The sequence below is a fragment of the Marmota flaviventris genome, chromosome 11 (assembly GCF_047511675.1).
Source record: "Marmota flaviventris isolate mMarFla1 chromosome 11, mMarFla1.hap1, whole genome shotgun sequence".
Classification (NCBI taxonomy): domain Eukaryota; kingdom Metazoa; phylum Chordata; class Mammalia; order Rodentia; family Sciuridae; genus Marmota; species Marmota flaviventris.
The window spans coordinates 62,490,907-62,505,791 of NC_092508.1; the positions used below are offsets into that span (position 1 = coordinate 62,490,907).

Sequence of the window (14,885 nt, forward strand, 5' to 3'; positions counted from 1 at the left end):
AGAATCAATGGGTGAAGACTGTCCTGGTCTCATATGTCCTGGCCTCAGCCTTGGCTCAGGCCTAATGAGGTGAATCTCTAAGGATGGGGTGTTTTTTAAAGCTCCTTACCTTTTTAGTTTAGTCACTATTGGCTTTAATAAAATGAATGAAAATAGAAATTATTTCCACCAACTGGTCACATGCTTTGAATCATAGTAGAAAAGCTAGGACCTTAGTTCTCAAAGTGTCTTCCGTGGACTAGGAATGTCATTGTCACTTGGGAACATCTGAGAAATGCAAATTCACAAGCCCCACCAGCTGTGGGGCTGATAGTCTATGTATGCATGAACGAGACTTCCAAGTAATTCTGATACAAGCTAAAATTTATCAGTGCAGGAGAAGGGACCCCTAGAAACCTTCCTGCTGGAGTGCTCACGGAGCTAGCTGCCGGCCTGACTTGGCTACAGTTCACTTCTGAAGTTCATGTCACCTCTTCTACTCTTTCTTATAGTCATCGTGACTCATTTTTAGCCCAGAGCTTTGACTCTTGAAAATGATATATCAGAGTATTTTCTTCCCTCAAGTACATGTCACAGTGGCATTCCAACACCTTTTTTTGGCCATCTCTTTCATTGTTAGAAGCTAGCTATTTCTTATTTTGTTTTTAACTTGGTGCTTCTTAACATATTAAGCCATATAAAGTTTTCAAGGAAGTCCTTAGCAAATAACTTCTTTTCATAAGCCAAAATGCTACAGCTAGTAAAATTATAGTTTGGATAGGTGGTGACACACCCATATTTTGACAATGATTAGCACTGCTCTAATGTTGCCTTAACTCTTCACAGCAAATAATTCTTGGAGATGGTTCTATTAATACTTCCAAGAACCAATCCTCAGATCTGACTATTTCCCCTCCCTGAACCCATCTTTTTACAAGTTTCTCCTCTTGATCTCTATGTGCGGTGTCAAGTCAGAAGGAAAATCAAATAGCCCAGGTCCTCTATGTGAAAGAAGATGCACATGTATACAGAGTTCACTGAATTTGTGGCATGGGCAGAGAAGATCATGTCCCTTGTATCCAACAAATGAGGAACCCGGGTACTACCCTTAGTTTCTTCACAGCCATGTAAGCAGCAGCTGGAGGTCTCAATCTGGACCATAAAATGAGTCAGGATTTCATGGTGAGATTCACCATTAAATTTAAGAAGTGAGGGAATTCAGCAAGGAACATCCATCACAGGGTTAAAACTTCGTGAAGACTTCATGCTCTAGAGACTCCATGAGAACAAGCAGAAGCCAGAAGGATTGAACAATGAATGGCCCCCACGCTACTGGGAAGAGAGCCCCATGTGGTCCCACTGGCCTCTCCAAACTCATGACCTCTGCTTCCTCCTCACTCTGCACTCCAGCCAGGAACCTTTATAAAGCTCCCCAAACCTGCCATGCTCCTCTCTGATTCAGAATCATCCTCTTAAGACCCTTCCTCCCTGTGCCATGTGACAGATCCCCCAGTAGGTGCTTCTCAGATATAACAGAACATTCAATGTGTGGAGAGCTGCTTTTCTGCTACACTGAAGTTCCATGAAGACAAGAGCCATGTCTTTCTGTCCCTCCATGTGTTTAGTGCTTGGTGCTGTGCCTTGGTGTGTGCTGGACACTAGAAATGTATTTGCTGATTGATTTAATCAAATGAGCAAATGAATGAACAAAGCAAGCCTGTGCTGGTCCGGTGTGGCAGTTTTAGGTAATGACATTCTTTTTCTCCTCTTCACTTGCAATTTAATTTTTCCACCTTTTTCTCTTTTTTTCAGTCAGTGTTCCCTGTGAAACACCCCATCGTTTCCGGTGTGACAATAGTCGCTGCATTTATGCTCAACAACTGTGCAATGGTGTGGATGACTGTGGAGATGGAACCGATGAGAAAGAGGAGAACTGTAAGAAAAGGGAGAAGGAGACACTAAGGGCCCCCATCCCAGCAGGGACTGTGTGTCAGAGAGGCTGTTGCCAACATTGCAACATTCAGCTTTATAGGATATAATCAAATCCCAGAGTGGGGAAAAAAAATGTAGTGGTAAACTAACTCTTCCCAAGGAGCAGAGTTTTAGGAGTTTTAGCTGCTGCTGTCCATCACAGTTAGGTGTCCTTCCTAAAATTATGCCACCAGGAGCTCATAGTCTTCATGGATGCCAAGGTAGGAGAAGAGAGAGAAATGGTGAGGGCATACAGGTTTTTGACTTCCCAGGTCTAGAAGTGACAGACATCACTTGAGCTCAGTTAATTGGTCAGAGCTAGTCACATGGCCCCAGTCAAACTGCAAAGGGCATTGAGAAATGCAGGGAAGCGTAGTGAGCATCAATTGTTTCCATCGCAATTTACTCTTGTGCCACAAAATATCCCTTTGGATACTCGAAATGCTTTTTTTTCCCCCCTCACACACAGAACACGCTTCATCCGACCCTAAGTGACATAACTCATAGTCTCATTCAGTAACTGAAACCCAGGAGCTCTGGGTAATAGACCTTAGTGACTCCATTAATTCCAGAAGGGGTTCCTCTTGGTGTGGTGACCTAATACCCTAGTTTTACCTTTCACAGTAGATAGTGGTAGAACAGAGAAAGCATAGCAGAAATAGATGTTTCCATTGGAATGAATGAATTAATGACTCCTTGAAATCACCTGTCTGTAGCAGTTCTGAAATACTGGAACTCTGAAATGATATGTGCATGTCATGGGTGACACCTGATCTATCTGTGTCCTGAGGAATTAGCAGTAGCACTGCTTTCACTCTCAAAAGTGAAATTTTTAACAATGATCAACATATTTTAACAACAATCAACACTGTTTCTAATGTAGGGAAGCATATATTTATTTGCAATGGAGAGTACACAATAGTGGTACCCTCCGCAGATACTGGGAAAGGCCCCTACAGGTCTTGGAGCTGCTCTGGGAGAGGAGCTCCTATGCCCATTGTTTCTTAATGTTCTCATTCTACCTTTTATCAGTTTTCCTTGTCCATTTTCCTCTTCTAATAAAGAAGGAAGGGGGAATATGCCCTCCTTAGGGACAGTACAGTTTTCTAAACCTGCTTCTTACATGTAGAATGTTGGGGGTTCAAGAGTGTTTTTTAAAATCTCAGTCAGTCATATTATTTTAGTTTACTTGATCATCAGTATCTCTCAGGAACTATCAGGCATTTGAACTCGTTGCTTCTGGTCAGTTCTAAAATTTAATGATCTCACCCAGTGTGCCTTTTGAGACCTTGCTCTTAAATCTGCCTTGTTTCTCTGGATGCTTTCTGTTACATACCTCTATATCAACTGATGGTCACTTATACTCAGGCCATCTAAAAAAAATAGATGGGCAGTCATTTTATCCATCTAAGATGTTTTACTGGGCCTTTGTGTCTCAAAACCTTTTAAACATCAGACTTTTAATTAACTTTCCCACACTGCAAATTTCTGGGCTTAATTTCCTTTCATTTCTGCTTACTAATCAGCCAATTTCCCCCTAAGCTTCTCTCTTTCTTTATACTACCTGGTCAAATTTAGGTAATTGCAACCAGTGCACATTGCTAACATTCTGTCTTCTTATCTCTCTTCTTAGATCCTCAAGTTCAGTAAACATGCAAGCTTCCTTCCAGATCTTCTGTGGTATACCCTTCCCGCATGCTTTGCCATTGCAGAACATTCATCTCCATCTTTTCTGCCTCCAATATCAGTTTCCTCATTGCTTGCCTTCTGACTGTTAAGCCAATGTCAGATATTTTAGGTTTTTGCTTTGGAAATACTCTTCTCTCATCACTCTGCCGTAGCTGCTGCAACCAACAAATCTCAAAGTCTCAGTGGTGGAACATAACAGAGACTTCCTTCTCATTCATGGGAAGGCCAGTGTGGTTTGTACAGCTCTCCACCCTTTGTTTTGCCACCTGTCACATGGCTTCCAAGATTGCTGCAGGAGCATAAGAGACAGAGGAGGTCCATGGGCTTTTAATTGCTTCTGCTCAAAGGTGACACATGTTACTGCCAACTTACTTACCACTGGCTAGAACTACTCCCATGGACATGGTCCCAAACTGGATGAAAGGAAGACTGGAAAATGTAGGGAAGCATATATTTATTTGGTGAGCAATAACTGTCTCTACCAGAGGGAAGCACCTTGTTTCACAGAAGAAGATGTTTTAACTTTAACTTGTTTTTAAATTACAGGCAGAAAACCAACCCCTAAACCTTGTACAGAAAATGAATTTAAGTGCAGCAATGGAAATTGTATTTCACAGCAGTATGTATGTGATGATGTTGATGACTGTGGTGACCGTTCAGATGAAACAGGCTGCAGTAAGTTAACACTTATTTTTGTGCTTCATTGTGGTAACTTAAGTTCACGTAATTAGAACATATAATAGCATAAATGGATGATAACCACATACTTCTCTTGAATTTACTTTGTGCTCTAACCTGTGATCAAGCTCACAGCTACCTGTTATTGAGTATTTATCCTATACCAAGGCTTTATGCTAAATATCCTATGTGGGTTGGGTGCAGTGGGTCATGCCTATAATCTCAGTGGCTTGTGAGGCTGAGGCAGGAGTATTGTTGATTTCAAAGCCAGCATCAGCAACCCAGGGAAGTACTAAGCAACTCAGCAAGACTCTGTCTCTAAATAAAATAATAAGGGCTGGGGATGTGGCTCAGTATTTAAAAGCCTATAGGTTCAATCCCTGGTACAATAAACAAACAAACAAACAAACAAACAGATAAATATCCTACATGGTTATCTCCCTTTCATCCTTTTAAGACTCTTACGAGTTGGGTATTATCCATCGCCCCCTCTTTTTTCCAGTATTGGGTATTAAACTCAAGGCCTCACTCATTCTAGGTATACTCCCTACTACTGAGCTACCTTCCCAGCCTATTATTCCCTTTTTAAAAATATACAAATGAAGAAACTAGCTTAGACATTATATAAATTGGCCAGGTCTCACTGTTATTAAGAGATTGTGTCAAGATTTGAACTCAGTTCAATCTAACTTCAGGGCACAGTTAGGATGAAGTTATAGGAAAATCCTCAAATTTGAGGAGGAAGCCCACAATTCCATGCAATTTCTGATTTTTCTGAGGACTCTTGGTGAACACTTGACCCAGAACATTTGCATCCTGGGAACCCTAATCATATTATAGATATTAGAGCTGGGAGAAGATTATAAAGTCTATACACATGAGACCTAGAGAGGTTGTGTGGCTTGTTCAAGGATATCTGAGCTAATAATAATTGTTGTGCATTTAGTAATGTGGATGAGACATGACTACCAAACCTGCAGACATTTGGAAGATAATAGGGACTAATGCTATGAACAACTGTGGCATCGAGCTAGGCTGCTTATGAATAGCCAAATTCTTAGACAAAAGATAGGAATACAAGTCAGAGAGTGGCTCAAGACGAAATAAAGTATGAATAAATATGTTTAGCAATGTGTAGTTGTTATAAGATCAGAATGGATCTTTATTGTAAAGCTTTTGTGAATATGGTGTGGAGTGTGTACTTCTGTATTCCATCAGATGCCATTGTGTTTTTTCTTTGGGAAGGGGGTGGTACTAGGGAGTCATTGTACTTTGTGGTTATTTTTCTTTTCTTGAAATTCGGTGGTTTTAGTCTATTTAAACTATATAAACTATTATAGTTATTGTACCCTAAGGGACCCTGAAATGTGGTTAAAGATCCTCTCATTGGATACTATGGAGGACAGAAATATAAATCTATTGGGATTTGAAAGAACTGAACCAGGAGATTCCACAGTTCCTTTGGCTAAAATATTTAGAAGCCTGTGACCAACAGGCAGGTGGATGCAACTTGACTCCTTTATGGAGATAAACACCATGCCCCACTCCTTTATCTTTGTTCGTCTTTGTCAGACTGAGGTTTGGGGGTAGATGGAGACTGAGGATGAAAGAAGCACACTGATAAGAATGACAAGGATGAAAGCCAGATGCCAGGGACAGACATTGGCAGAGACAGCACCATGGGCAACAGGGAGCAATGAAGTGCTTGGATAGAGTCAGAACTATGAAAAGCCTATCTGGGAGCATCTGGACCCAGAATGGCAGGGACCACATGAATTATTCATATAGGCTCTATGAAAATAAAGTGTTGGTTGATTTAACTACAAAGGTTGTAAAATCTAGAAAACACATTAATAATTAAGAGTAGGGTCTGGGGTGAGGCTCAGTGGTAGAGCATGTGCTTTGCATGTGCAAGGCCCTGGGTTCAGTATAAAAAAAAAGAAAAGAATTTGAATCCCATTACTAAGAGAGAACTATTCTGAAAGTCTTGTAAACTTTTGCTGTCTTTTTTTTTTTTTTGCACATATATGTGCGCATAATTTTTTTGATATTGAACAAATTTAAAGAATAATCTATATTAAATAGTTTTACAATCTTTTTCTCCATTTTATTATAGATATTTCCTATGTCAGAGTATCATTTGAAGCCTTGACTTTTAATGACTGCATAACAATCAATCATGTAAATAATCATAACTCATTGCTTCTAAGATGTATACTTATTTTTATATTTTAACATCTCTGAAACCAAGGTGCATCTTACAGTTGATAACATGCCATAGTGTAAGTTCCAGACTTCTTCTATTTTAATGTTGCATAAAATAATGGTGCATCATCAGTGGTATCTTAGATTTGATAAAATACACTATAACATAATTTATTCCCTACTGTTGAATAGATATTTGAATTGTTTTCAACATTTTCTTCCTGTAATGTTATGATCCTTAAATACAATTCTTGTTTTATTTCTTCATGGGGGAGAGTTCATTAATGTGAAATAACAGGGTAAAAGAGTAAAATATCTTTACTTTTATTTATTTATTTTATGCTATAGTGCTGAAGGGTCAGCCTTGCACACACTAGGCAAGCCCTCTACTTCTAAGCTACATCCCACTCCAGTATGAATATTTTTTAAAACCTTGATATATATATATATTTAGATAGACATGCTATTATATGACATGACTATGCATTTTATTTTTTCCCTGGCCAACACTTGATATGTGTATAATGAATTGGTCAATATTTGGCAAACTATAGTCTTAAAACTATATAATTTCCCCTTATTTATAGTTTTGTTCTAATTTGAATCAGTGTTGTCTGTCTGTCTATCTAGATACAGGATGTTATCTAGTATAGGATGAGAGATAGCAGAGTAGGTGGTGATAGTTGCAAAGTCCCTGGCTTCATAGTTTTGGAGTCCAGAATTGGGTGCTCTGAGGGTGAGCCTGGCAGAGCCATATGAAACAGGAAAATCACCTCCAGTCTGTAACTTTACATACATTTGTGTGAGTGGCCTTCAGGCTGTTCCCAGAAATTAGAATAAAAATGCACCCTGACCTCTGGAGGCTTCTGGAAAGGGATCCTCTCAAGATGCTTTACAGCTCTTCCCTCTGATACAACACTGTTCGTTTGGCTTGTGCTTTCCATTTGTCATGCTGGATTTCATTTTTCAGATATGGGAAAAGAAAGAACATGTGCTGAAAATCTATGTGAACAGAATTGTACCCAGTTAAGTGAAGGAGGATTTATCTGCTCCTGTAGAACTGGGTTCAAAGCTGGTATTTTGGACAGAAACTCCTGTCAAGGTAGAGTATATTTCCTTCAGTCCTTATTAAGAAACTCTCATACTTTTTTTTTAAAATGTCTCTCTTTTGTTAAACCACTATTTTATTCTCTTCATGGGGCTAAACTCATGGTTTTGGGGCATCAAAATACTCAAGAATGCCAATTGCTTTTCTTCCCTGCATGCCTAGCAAAATGCCTAGCAACTAGTGTGTGCACAAAATATCTGTGAAATTGTGGTGAATAGTGAAGACCTTGGTGATGGTGGCTATTTATTGTCTCAGTGTATGATCAATTAAAGACAATCACCAGGCTTACTATCTTTATCTTGAGTCCAACAACACGTATTTATTACATACCTGTGTAGGTGATGCATGAATGAGGTATAGAGTCGGAAAGAAGCATATCAAGAATATCAGTGATGAGTCTGATTCTAGGTGTCTTTTATTATGTGAATTTGCTGTGTCTAATTTATGTGTCATACTTAAATGATTGTAAGAGTTCTTTTGCACGCTTAAGAACTCAATTGAGAAAGCAAATCGATGACTGTTGTTCCTGAAACAAGTTGGCTGAAGGGAAGTGATACCAAAAATAACACTACAAATGCTTTCTGGGTGAAGAATTGCTCTGTTTTGTATGAAGTCACACGGCTTCAATTAAACCCTATCTCCATTGCTGATGAGCTTTGGGACTTTGGGCTTAATGATAGTCCATACTTCATACAGGTTTTGTTTTTTAAAAAAATATATGAAATTAGTAAAAAAAAAAAAAAAATGAGAAACAGCATCTGAACCTTAATAAGTGCTCCTCAAATGTATCATTGTTTATTTTCATCTGCACTCTTCTTGATTCTTGTTGCCTGTGAATATGAATTTGAACAAAAACAGGGTCTCTAAGGAATGGGTGGGAACAGATGTTGCATATTTGGTTTTATTTTGCCTGCAGACATCAACGAATGTGAGCAATTTGGGGTCTGTCCCCAGAACTGTCAAAATACCAAGGGAAGTTATGAGTGTTTCTGTGCAGACGGCTTCAGGTCGATGAGTGCCCGCTACGGAGAACGGTGTGCAGCTGACGGTATGCTGGGCTCAAGTCGCATCTGACAACGTTAGGGGGAAGCAAATGCCAATGAGCACCCCATACCAGGAGATGAACTCTCAGTCTTCCTGTTAACTGACCAGATACTTTTCTTCCAATACCTTCCCAGTTTCTGTCCTCCACTTCTCTCTGTCAGTTTGAAATGCTAACTACAATCTCCCACCAATACATAGGATTAAAGCAAGAGTCAGGTATTTTTTATAATTCTGGGTTTGGCCTCTTGTCTACCTTAATATAAATATTTCAAAAACTGGACAAGATATTACCCTTCAGAAGATTCCACTGCAGCAAGAGCTTACAGGAGGGATCGTCACCAATAGAAGGTACCTGAGGAGGCCCTTGAGCTGCCACTCTAACAAGGTCAGGGTCTGAGGCCGTGTAATCCAAGATGGGCACAAAAAACATTGAACTGGGGCAGGTGGGGCAAGTCAGAGACACTCTGCTGCCCTTCCCTTTGTTATTGTTCATGGACTTTTAGCAACAGACAGGAGGAGTCTGGTACATTCATAACACAGTCATTAGTTTATATTTTAGATTAATTATATTTAGCATTAGGCTAAATTATATTTAGATTCAGGCCAAGTGAAAAGCAGTAATATGTACCAGACAGCAAAGACAAAAGAGAAGGAATATAAGTCAGAGGTTTTATACATGAAATTTCACAGGCCTGCTCTAAATCCCAGTTAAGGAATATGTGGCTTTATTTTAAATTTAAAACTTTTATTAGAGTTTAAGAAAATTGTCCTTTCATTTTGTTAATGTTGGGCAAATTTATATGAATACTATATATTCATATAAATTGGGCTTTTAAAGCATATGTTTGACTTAAATAGGACAAATACTTAAGTATTTTATCCTCCAAACATTTTTGACAGTGAATGAAAACCAGAGTGATGGCATTTGAACAGTTGGTCTGGTAATTAAGCAGCAAACTTTAAGCTGTTTAAATCTTTTAACTAAGGAGATGATTAAAATACATTAGAATATTCATACAAAGCATAATGTCAAGATGGAGGAAATATATAAAATGAACTTTTAGAAGTTACTTAAATTGTATTTGATTGACATTATGCAAGTAGATTAAATTTTTAAAATTCTAGAAAAGCTTCTTGGGATGAATCATCATTGAAAGCTGCTGTAGGTAATTTTTTTTTTAAATAAAAAACAAGCTGCTGCTTTTTTTTCTCACTAGCTAGGAGCTAAATTGGGTCATAGAGATGATTACCTGCTAAAAGAATCATAAAATCTGTCAGTAAAGAGTGAGGAACAAGAACTTCCTGGTAAACTTTTGGTGAGGCTGTGAATGTTATTTCCCTTTTGTGAGAATGAATGTCTATAATCTTGTCTGTTTTAATGTCAGCAAATAAAGAAAATAATTCAATGAAAATGAAGGCTCTCCATAGCAGTTTCAGCCTCGCTTTGCTCTAAACTGTCACCAAGGACACAGAATAAGGAAATGATAATATGGCTAAGCAGAGATATTGTCCACAGTCATGGATTTTGGAACTCAGTTGTATGGTCAGCTTTATTGATTAACAGAGATGGTCAGATTCCTATAAAAATTCATGGCTTTTTCCCCCTTATTTATTTTATTTGTTCTTTTTAGATACATAGTGTATATTGACATGTTAGACATACATGGAGCATAACATTCTAATTAGGATCTTATTCTTGCAGTTGTACATCATGTTTTTTAAAGGGAGGCAGGAATACCTGCTATGCATCTTATATCCTACTTTATATTTTAACAGTTCAGGTTGAATTCAAACCGATAAAGTAGTCTCTTTTTGTTTCCAGGTGACCCTCCATTGTTGCTCCTGCCTGAGAATGTTCGAATTCGAAAATACAATATGTCATCTGAGAAGTTCTCAGAGTACCTTGAAGAGGAGGAACGTATCCAAACTCTTGATTATGACTGGGATCCCGAGGGCATAGACCTCAGTGAGTATGAACTTTGGCATCTGTCATTGATAATAAAATGACTTTATTAATATTTAGATGTTGAATTGGGGGGAATTTGTTTTTTTACAAGGGGATTTTGTTTCCCCCATGGAAGAAAGCTCCTGATGCCTTACAGTGGACTTGAGTTCCTGCCAACTTCTCCCAACTTTGCTTCAAACCTTCTCCCAACATCTTATCTTTACTTGTACAACTCCCATTCTTCCCTACCATTGTACACTTGGGAAATTTCTACTCAGACCTCAAAGTCCCAATGTCATATCCTCTGGGACATCTGTAATGTAATTGTGTAATGCACCCATGAGCCTGCAGCATTGTATACACACTTCTACCAAAGCACATGTGACATTGAGCTGTATAGCTAGTGGTACACAGATTTTTCTCCCTACGCACTAAACATGTGCTCTCTGGAGACAGAGATCTCATTCATTTCTATATGCCTAGTACCTGACCTAATATCTGGCACAGTGCATGTGGTGGGTGCTCTAAAAGCTTAGTTGGGTGCAGGGAAAAAGTATAAAGCCTATAATTGGGCCTCTCGGGGCTATATGGGAAGTAGTAGTGGGTAAAAGTCAGAAAACTGGTGTTCTATACCTATAGCTCATCTTCTCTCCTTGTTTGCCTCGTATACTACATTTATAACCTTAAGCGATTGTAACCATTTTCTGTATCTCAATGTTTTATATGTAAAATGAAAGTAGTCATCTTATTCTTCCTACCTACCTCTGAGAGTTATTTTGGAAGTTGAATTACATAATTCATATGAAATGCTTTGAAAAATATCAGTAACTACATCAATGAAAGATTTATTATTGTTGTATTTCCTCCACATGTATTCATGCAAAAAATAAACTTTTCAAGAAAGATGTGTATCTAGGAAAGCAGCAGATGCCCAATATATGCTTTAAAACTCAGTCTCCCTGTGCTTTTAACCTACTTGCTGTATATTGTCCTTTCATCTGTACATAAAAAAGGACATCTCATCTACCTGTCTCTTCTATTGCCACTGATACTGCATATGAATTTTTTTTAATACATTCTACTTTGGAAACTAGACCTGAGAGCAAATAGGCTCTTGATCAATATTTTAATGAGTTACCTTCAAATAGAGATGACTAAGAAAATATTAATAAGTTGTCAGTTGAAATATTTGTAGCAAATAGCTTAAGTATGATAGGTTTGAGGTTTGATCATATTGTTGTAATTGAATTATTAGTATCATAAAAACAAAGGGGAAGTAGAGATCTTAATAGATGAGTAGCAGTTCACTTGATTAGACCCCATTTCCTCCCTTACTTGATGTTCTTAAAATGAAACTGGCATGTGTCTTCTTTTGTAGGTGTTGTGTATTATACTGTACTGGCACAGGGCTCTGAGTTTGGTGCTATCAAACGTGCCTACATCCCCAACTTTGAATCCGGCAGCAATAACCCCGTTCAGGAAGTTGACCTGGGCCTGAAATACGTAATGCAGCCAGATGGACTAGCAGTGGACTGGGTTGGAAGGTAAATTTGCCACACATCTCCTTCTTGCTTGTTCTGTCTTCCTGGCTAGAGCTCTCTGCTGCTCACGTTGGCATGTGACTCAGCTGGGCCCAGGTATGGATGTGCTCAGCTGTTGGTGTCACTGGGCAATGCCTGGGCTTGCCTTTGGCCTGGCAACCTCCTCTGCTTACCCTAGTGTGTCATGTAAACATCACCCTTTCCTGTTTTCTATGGGTGTCATGAGAAGGTTTGAGAAAGCACCCAGATCAAGATTCTGTATTCTATCGGGTAGAGCTTTCTTGCAGACAGAGTTCTGGATTCCAAAACTGACTTTCAGTTATGGCAGCACTGTATATTTTGTGAAGCAAGGGAACAGCCTCACAATTCTCCAAGCAAAGCAATTGAGATTAAACTGTTTTCTCTCTGGTAATTACTTTGGGGAGGAACAAACCACATCTTGTGTTGTAGCAGGCTAGCTCTCTGGAACTGATTGAGAATTTGACTTTCCCGCTTCATCTTTGGCTTTTGAGTTAATGGAGGCATCTGCTCTGTTCTTTTCTTTTAGACCTTACAGAACCATCTGGCTCTAGTATCCTTTCTAGGGACCAGAACCACACATTTTGGATGATCCCTAAGTCAGAACCCTCAGGAAGATGCATGGGATGCAAACCAGGGCGAGAAAGTTATTCAGCTCCTTCTTCAAGGAGGAGGCTGGCACTCAAGTGACAGTGGGGGAAAGTAATTACATGCAAAAGAACTCAAGCATTCATAGCATCAGCATCCCCTGTGTCCTTCAAAATGAACTCATAATGGAGAGATGTTGGAGAGGAAAGCCTCAGCAGCTCACTGCCCTCCTGGAGAATGGAAACTCATTTGCAGTGTAAATTCATTCTCACCTTTTAACAAACCCTTCTGGGGCTCTTGGAAGACTTGAGCTTCTCTGAAGAAGTTAATTGGGTCCCCACTGTGCCCGCAGGCTTCCACGAGACTCACTTCAACATTTTTCTGTCAGAAAATGGGGCCTCAGAGAACTATTAGTGGAGTCAGAAGCTTGAAACTCTAGACATTTAACACTTCCTTTGGAAAACCAACCAGGCAATGGCAGATCCTCTTGTTTGAAGTGTTACCCGTTTCTCAGTCTTAATGGATGAGGGAATTAAGAAATCCTGGCAGCTCTTTCTGCTTGTAAGCTACAGAGACCTGCAGGCTTAGAAGTGGAAATAAGGTCAGAGTGGCCTTGCTGACTTGGTTATTTTGAATGCTGATTCCACTCATCTGATACCAGATTCCTATTGATTCCAGTGGGGGCTCTTTGCTGAGGAGGAAATAGACTCTTGGGCAGCCAGGCTTATGCCTTATAAGTTCTACCTGAAACACATGTCTCATAAAAATGCCTGATAAGAGACCAGCCCAACTGCGGCATCCACCTCTATTACCAATCCTCGCTGATTCAGCTGCTTTGGCTGATTATTCTTCCATATGTAACTTTCCAAAGATGTTCCCTTGTCTGGAAAGATTAGGGTGTTCCTGAGAGAGGGGCTCTGTGCTCTGATTACAGGTATCTCAGTATCTCAGTAGCTGTTTTGTTGACCAGAGCTGCCAAACTGAATTTTCTCATCTTAAAACCTCTCCCCCAGAAATATTCAGTCTAGACGTTTCCATTGTTTAACTTTGTCCCTCTGAACTTAGGCATATTTACTGGTCTGATGCCAAGAACCAACGAATTGAGGTGGCGAAGCTTGATGGAAGGTACAGAAAGTGGCTGATTTCCACTCAGTTGGACCAACCAGCTGCGATCGTTGTGAATCCCAAACTAGGGTGAGTCCTTGAAGGAATCTTCTATGATTGGGATAATCTCCACTGGGTTTCCATGTCCTCTGATATTTTAGAATGGAATTTATGACTGTTTAAAGAATTATAATATGCCCTGGGATCATATAGGACCAATAATTTCTGACGGGGAAATTCCTTGGAGAACATTCCTGAGAACCTTTCCGGTTACACAAATTCCTTGACTGAACTTTAAAATTCTTTGCATATTGGGTTCTTTACTTCTTTAAGCAAAGGCTTAATCAGAGTTGTTTTTCCTTTCATAAGAGTAACTCACTTATTGAAATTCAACTAGGGATTTGGTTATATTTCATTGGGTAGAATTAAACATTTATTTCCCAAATATGCAAGTACATCAAATAACATGTATAAATATGTACTATTGATTTATAGAAATGTTCCAATTTGTGGTTTATCATCTCAGCATGAGAACTAGTTTTGTCATTTTTCTCTGCATTTCAAGACATTTAGGACTAGATAAATTGATATTTACTTATTTAATTTGGCTTCAGAGTAGTAACTTAAAACTTTTTTTTTTGAGTAGCCCCAAACACTTCTCCTATTTGGACAAGACCAGTATGACCCTTTGTAGTGCCGATAATTGTACCTAAAGTACTACAAACTATCCTGACTTTCATTCTTTTACATTTCATGTTAAATAACGCCCATAGAAACTTAGCAATGACACTTAAAAAATGCTTGCCTGATAAGATTAAACTGTAATGTGGACCTAACCTCAACATTAGTCCTTCCTTCTTGTATCTTACATATATAATATCTTAAGAGCAAAGAAAAGCTCCTTATCTACTGAAGCTCCTTATATACTGAAGAGTATAAAAATATTTTCACTTAGCACCCAGGTCTCTGTGAAAGACTGTGCTTTGTTGGTACTGTTCAACTCTCCGTACTAGTG

General features: G+C 39.0%; 1 protein-coding gene across 1 annotated transcript in view; it reads left to right on the forward strand.

The window, feature by feature from the left end:
• The window catches only part of Lrp2 (LDL receptor related protein 2), a 192,545-nt gene that overhangs the window by 164,931 nt on the left and 12,729 nt on the right, over nucleotides 1-14,885 (forward strand). The window contains exons 64-70 of the mRNA XM_071619302.1: nucleotides 1,792-1,914; nucleotides 4,186-4,314; nucleotides 7,493-7,624; nucleotides 8,547-8,678; nucleotides 10,497-10,640; nucleotides 11,998-12,163; nucleotides 13,832-13,960. Coding sequence (XP_071475403.1) covers nucleotides 1,792-1,914; nucleotides 4,186-4,314; nucleotides 7,493-7,624; nucleotides 8,547-8,678; nucleotides 10,497-10,640; nucleotides 11,998-12,163; nucleotides 13,832-13,960 — 955 coding nt within the window. The remainder of the gene's footprint in view (nucleotides 1-1,791; nucleotides 1,915-4,185; nucleotides 4,315-7,492; nucleotides 7,625-8,546; nucleotides 8,679-10,496; nucleotides 10,641-11,997; nucleotides 12,164-13,831; nucleotides 13,961-14,885) is intronic.